The sequence below is a fragment of the Cydia strobilella genome, chromosome 5, assembly GCF_947568885.1.
Source record: "Cydia strobilella chromosome 5, ilCydStro3.1, whole genome shotgun sequence".
NCBI classification, from domain to species: Eukaryota; Metazoa; Arthropoda; class Insecta; order Lepidoptera; family Tortricidae; genus Cydia; species Cydia strobilella.
Window position 1 is genome coordinate 19,469,208 of NC_086045.1, and position 6,774 is coordinate 19,475,981.

Genomic DNA, 6,774 nt, shown 5'->3' on the forward strand with positions numbered 1-6,774 from the left:
GAAAATCATACCATCTCTGTCTTACACTATTACTAGCACGCAAAAGAATAGGATGAGTATAGTTTTTTTTTGGTTCTTATTCACTGACAATTTGGTTTGACCAACTATAATTGTTTACTCGTTCAGGAAATAAAAACGATTTTCAGTGTTAGAATTTACGTAAATATACAATTATTGGTAAAACATATAAAAAATTTGACTACTATTAGAAATTTACACTATTTGTAATATACCTACAATAAAGATTTTAAATATAAAATAATTGCAAAAACCGAAAAAAACCGCCTAAGTCACATACTAAAAATCATCAACTTTTCCAAATTTTCCGCCATTTCGTCTTAAAACAAATGTAATTTTTTAAAACTAAAACACTGCGCAAATTTAAATAAAACATCTGAAACGATTGATTTACGATCAAAATAATTATACAGGATCAAATCGATTTTATCTAATTATGCATAAAATTATATGTTTTTTGTTGTGTAGACTTATATTCATATTTCTGTGTAGGCTGCATCCATCACTATACATACACCTAGTACAAATATAAACAATTCCAGACCAAAGGACATGATTGTATGTTATGTTTGTTATGTTAATACAGAAACACATACTCAACTCAACACAGTACAGTGTTCGTTTTTATAAAATAACCTGTCTGTGCGTGTTACGAACATTTTAGATTTGCCCTGAGAATATTTACCTACCATGTAAGCGGGCTTCAAATACTTAGTAATCACTGAATTTTCATCAATTACGAACCTAAGCAATAAACAGGTTGATTTCAGCCCATGGACATCGCGAGCCTAGAAGCGACGAGCCTACAATTAGAGCAGGAAGGCGAGGAATTATTGAAGACGTTTAAAAGCAGCGCCAGCCACGCCGTCATCGACCAAGGACTGACGGAGCTGGATAGTATGCGCGAAGAGATCGCTGCGAGACTTCAGAGCATGGTGGCTGACACTTAAGAAAGTGTATGACAGCGCTCGACCGCTTTGCCATACAAACGTAGTCCTCCTCTTTGAAAAAAAAAAACAAAGTCAAACGAAGGCGCATATCAATTATTTGATAGAAGTACATCAAATTGTGTATAAATGTTTTTCTTAAATATCAATATCGAGAGATAAAAATGGGACTTACACTTGAATGAAGAACCGGTCGTCCGCTATCTTCTTAACACATTCGCGGAAACGAATTCGCGTAGTTTTTTGTTTCCTTTGGCCTATGACACATGACGTCACTTACCGTCCGCGAACGTGTTAATCTTGTAGATTTCTCTCGCCTGTCATATTATTGTAGAGTTGGAGAAGACAACTCAGGTTTAAAGTATTACCGAGTCATGTCAAAGCGTGGTACTAAACTTCAGAACTAGAGAACAAAAAAACATAATCGATGAATAGTGGCGACGATCCCAAATACAGATGTAGTGCTAATTATTTTCCATCGTATTTTCACGGAAACGTACGAACGACTGAAATACGATCGTTTCCGAGTAAATTCTATGGAAAATAATTATGCACTTCATTATCTGTACTCGTGTTTACCTACATTTAGCGCTAGAGTCGTAGAGTAGGTATTTTTGTATCGTACAACAGAAGTAATCAAGTGGCTAGATGTTCAAAATCATCTGTACATCAAAATTACCTTGACACGCTCCTATTCTCTTAATAATAAAGTCGCGACAAGATGGGCTAATCCCACTATAGTTACTACCAAGTTGTTACCAGTGGTAACTACTGGGTTTTTTTTTCCACCTTTTACCACTGGTTATCACTGGTTTCCCAAAAAACCAAGACAATTCAAGACGTGGCAATGAGACCTGTTCCACGGGAGCGACCTTTGTTTTGGCTGCGACCAGGCTTACTTTTATCGCATTGTCCGTGATGACTCTGGTGTAAATAACCGCAGCGTAGGCGGCGCAAGAGGCGTCACAAAAGCCGTGCAATCACTAGTTAGTAGTTATCACTGGTAACGTGGTAACAACTTAACCCGTAAAGATCATTTTCAACACCTCGCTCGCTTAGCAACTTCTGATGCTGACTGTATGACCTCTATTTTGAGATACAATTAACACACTAGTTTAAAATCACCATTAGCGTCACTTGCACCATCCCACTAACCCGGGGTTAACCGATTAAACCATTAACCCAGTATCAAATTGTACTGAAAACCATGGTAACTCCAGGTTTAACCGGTTAACCCCGGGTTAGTGAATGGTGCAAGTGGCCCTTAGTGTACTATTTGTGACTAATATAATTTGATTTCGCAGATGTATATATATATTATAAACGCGATTCAGCTCGAAAGTAATTGTAGTAATTGTATTGTTGTTTACATCTATATTGTAAATAAATATTTAGGTTTTTGAATAGAAACGAGAGTCTGTTAAGGCGGGGTGGGTAATTTATTTGTGCAAAACCTAAGGGCGTTTTCAGATTGTCCGATCCGATATCGGATGTCGGAAGGAAGTAAAATGTAAGATGTATGTGTTTCTCTGTATTTATAAATCATTATTACTAAAAAACGTTAAATTATAAAGCAAAAAAGGCGGATTTAATGCCAATGGCACTCTCCTGCAGCTGTTTTTATCATAGGCACCTTCCGACATACGATATCTGAAAGGCGCTTCCGATAAATTCAGCCATGTCGGAGCCCCCCGTCAGCTGTCGGACCGATAATATTTGTTTGTGTGCGTATGTGTAGGCATAATGCTTGTTGTAGTGTGCGTGACCACTATAAGACTGCGGCTGCGCCCGGGCGCGCCCCCGCGGTTGGCTACGCGGATGTAGGATCCTACATCCGATATCGGATCGGACAATATGAAAACGTTCTAAAGAAGTTTATTTTAATTGAAATGGATCGATTTTGAGTTAAATTTTTTGATGTTAAGAATCGGAAGATTTCCTACATGAAAATAATTCTTTTAGACTGAGTGGTTGGTTACATTACGTAAGTAGATTTTAAGAGGCCGGTGTCGATTTTAGTCGCAAAAATGTAAAATTGATAGATTTAGTCGGTGAAATTGTACACCTTTTTTTACCTAATTGAAAGAACAAGTACTGGTTTCTATTAGCACGTCTTCTTATCTTACCTTTTATCAGATCAATTTTTTGAAACCAGACTTACTAAATTAGTAATGTTTGCTTTTCTGATGGACGTTTAGGTAAACGCGCGTAAAGCACTGATTTTGTAGCTGTTATTTGTAAATGTCGTAAAGTTTGGACGGCTAAACATGGTAATTTTGTATTACACATATCCTGGGCTTGACGTTTATCAGACTACATTTTTATTTTTATGACTTTGAAGTAGTGTAAATGAAAGTTAGACGAAATCAATTTTCTCCAGAAATTACTTCAAAACAAGTGACAATTTCTCTGAAAATCTACTTAATTTCAACGTAATTTTGATACTTAAAAAATCTACAACATTTGCTGAAACTATTCTTATACATACTTGTATAATTTACCATCATAAATTTTTGATGAATTTTTAAAAACTGCCCTTTCTTTTCATATATTACCGGTGACGCACGCTCGCGACCTCATAATTAAAAGGCAAGATGAGAAGACGTGCTAATAGGAACCAATACTTGTTATTTAGATATTACGTAACAAAACGTGTATAATTTCAACGACTAAATCTATCAATTTAAAATTTTTGCTCCAAAATCGACTACGGCCTCTTAACCTTAAATGTAAAAAAATCTGTGATATTATTCTGTAAATACCAACAATTGGACGTTATTTAGGGAAAATGTTGAACTGGATAACTCATAAAAATCCTATAGGTAGGTATACTTAGTATATACAGTGTGAAAAAAAATTATGGGCCCTAGAGGGAAAGTGCCTTAAAAACTTAAGCTAGCCCATTTTACTTAAAGGAAACATTATTTTATTTTTTTAAAGAAACTGCATTCAAAGAATTTTTAAAATTGGCTTCGCCCGGGAATCGAACCGACTAAAAAATTCAAAAAATATACACTCGCTATTTTATTCTACTTGTCGATACAGTTAATGTTAATGATAACATTTCTCCAAGAAACATTAGGTCTTACACTCGTCTGTCGTACAAAATATCTATAAAATCGAATATTTAGTACTCAAGAATATTTTTAGATATGCGAAATTGAAAAAAAATGAAAATTTTTTTGAATGCAGTTTTGTTTCTTTTTAAAAATAAAAAATGTTTTCTTTAAGTAAAATGAGCTAATTTTTAAGGAACTTTTCCTCCAGGGCCCATAATTTTTTTCCACCCTGTATAATAATAAATCCCCATATTCATAATACTTTACAAGCCTCAATTATTAAATTTATGTTTATCTTTTTCTTACAAATACCTACAAAAGACAAAATGAGAGATTAAGATAATAGTAAATTGATAACCAAGGGATGAAAGGCACTCAGTTCTGCCGAGGTATTTTGGCGCTCGAACGCAGTGAGAGCGCCAATAGTCCGAGGCTGAAATGATGCCTTTCACCCGAGTTAAACACTCTACTTTTCATTTCGAATACGAGGAAAGTAAAATGCATGTGTTTTTTTAGAACATGACCAAGTATAAATTTTTATAGTATTTCTTAAGGGTACTTTCAGTTAACAAGTTAGGCAAAAGTGTCGTTGTTTATGGAATGGAGTGTCAAATATCAGAATGGAAATAGTATAACAAATCCATTTAAACTCAAATTTAAATTGCTTAAAGTAAAATAGTGCAAAAAATCTTACTTCGAACGTAAAATGCTCTAGTGAAGACACGTATCATTTTTCTGCACACCTTTTAGAACAAAAATAACCCTCTTTCAGAGCATGATAAATGAAAACGATTAATATTAACTAATTACTTGAGGCTTGTAGCGAGTTTAAAAATAACGCCAAAAGTTATCACATTTTTAACATTCTGTCAAGTCATCCATGTATTTACGCTAAACTACGTCTAATTATATACTTATGTGTACTTTATATAATAGATATATAACGAGTCTTTAAATAATGGTCAATAAGCCATTTTTAAGTTTCTTAGGTAAATAGGCCGGGGGTTCCCAACCTTTTTTGAGTATTGTCAAAACAGGTCGTCTTTTCAATTTTGTGGAGGTAAAAAACCGAAAAGTCACGGGATCTCTTGGAAAAGCTTCCCCCGTCCACATTACCCTCGTTTCCAATGGTTGGGAACTCCTGACGTACAGTGATACGCGAATAGTTGAACATTTTAGTATCTCGTCTTTCTAACCGCTGTAGCAAAGAGAATTGAAAGAAATACAACATTATTACAGTAAGTACCTACACTTAACCGTGTCTATTGTCAATATCCGACTAGGTGCTGAAATGTTCAGCTAGTAATGTCTTAGGTACAGTCGGCAAAACTATTAGCTTATCATCCCTGCATATAATACAAATGTGTATGCAGCAAATGGTTTTGCCGATTGGACTTGCGGGGTGGGGCTGTTGTCTGAAACTCAAACAGCTGTAGGTACTGCTCGTATTATCTACAAGAACTAGTCAATATCAAATACATACTATACCTGTAGTTTTCCTAATGTATGGAATTGTTTTTAAATACTTAAGTTATATTTAATAGGCGCTTGATGGACGTAGGTAATAGTTTGATTTAAATAATCTCAGTCTGTTTATAAGCGAAATGCAAAATATTAAAACAACAATTTTAACAGCTGACGGTACGTATTATGCGGTAACATTCCATTACTTATTAATAAAATTCTTAAGGCCTCAGTTAATTTCTGTTTTACACTTTTCATACAAAAACATTAGTCAAAAAGACAGATTATAGGGCCAGCGGCATCAACCCCTATTAACAGACTGATCAACGTCACGCAGCAGAGAACGATGAAAGTTCCCATACAATAAAATTAAGCGAACGCGTGACAGAAGTTTCGGTGCAACCAAAGCTAAGACAAGCGATTAATAGCTAATACAGAATACAGGGTTGTAGCACATTTATGAATAACGTCACGTGTATTCAAGAACTAAAAACGTATAAATTGACACGTTTTCCAATCACAAACGTACCTATTTGGCACCGTACAGCACCATCTGGCTACCTAAATACTTTAGTTGTCGAAATTGCGGCATTTATATTTTGCACCGCTTTACCTGTCTCCATCCCTTTGTCTACGGCTATTCCAAGAGCAGACAACATGCTTGCCCCAAGTTGGGTGAATGAACCCCTGTCATTAACATAAGCTCGAGGGAGAGGAGTGTTAGGGTCGGCAACGCGCATGTAACTCCTCTGGAGTTGCAGGCGTACATAGGCTACGGAAACTGCTTAACATCAGGCGGGCCGTATGCTTGTTTGCCACCGACGTAGTATATAAAAAAAAAATAACGTTAATTGGGTTATTTTAAATGTACATACATTTCAGACTGATTTTAGAGGGTTTGAACACTAAGTTCAGACAATTACCTTGTCAGATAAGAGTTAATAAAACTACATTCATGAAAGTATTATATTTTATTATGTTCTACTAAAGGTTTTCCTTTCTAAAATGCTTAAGTAAATGCATTATCAAAATGTGTTATAAAAGGCAGAGCGAAGCGAGTGTTGTACGATAATACATTGCCAGCGCGCCTGCTATACGTTGTTTTACAACTTACTTCAAATTATCGTAATGACAACATTTCCACGCATGTTAGAGAAAAAAGTTTCTAGGTGGGCCTTTATTATTTATTTGGTACAGTATTGTGGTATTGGGTCTGTAGGATTAGAAAAACAAGTGAGAAGCTTACAATAAGTGATTCATTTACTAAAAGTTCGATGAAAGCACAC

The 6,774-nt window shown here is 35.3% G+C and overlaps 1 protein-coding gene across 1 annotated transcript in view; it reads left to right on the forward strand.

Moving 5' to 3' along the window:
• The window catches only part of LOC134741569 (uncharacterized), a 163,221-nt gene that overhangs the window by 16,169 nt on the left and 140,278 nt on the right, over nt 1-6,774 (forward strand). Inside the window, exon 5 of the mRNA XM_063674397.1 lies at nt 789-6,334. Within this exon, the coding sequence (XP_063530467.1) occupies nt 789-968 (180 nt within the window). The 3' untranslated portion in view covers nt 969-6,334. The remainder of the gene's footprint in view (nt 1-788; nt 6,335-6,774) is intronic.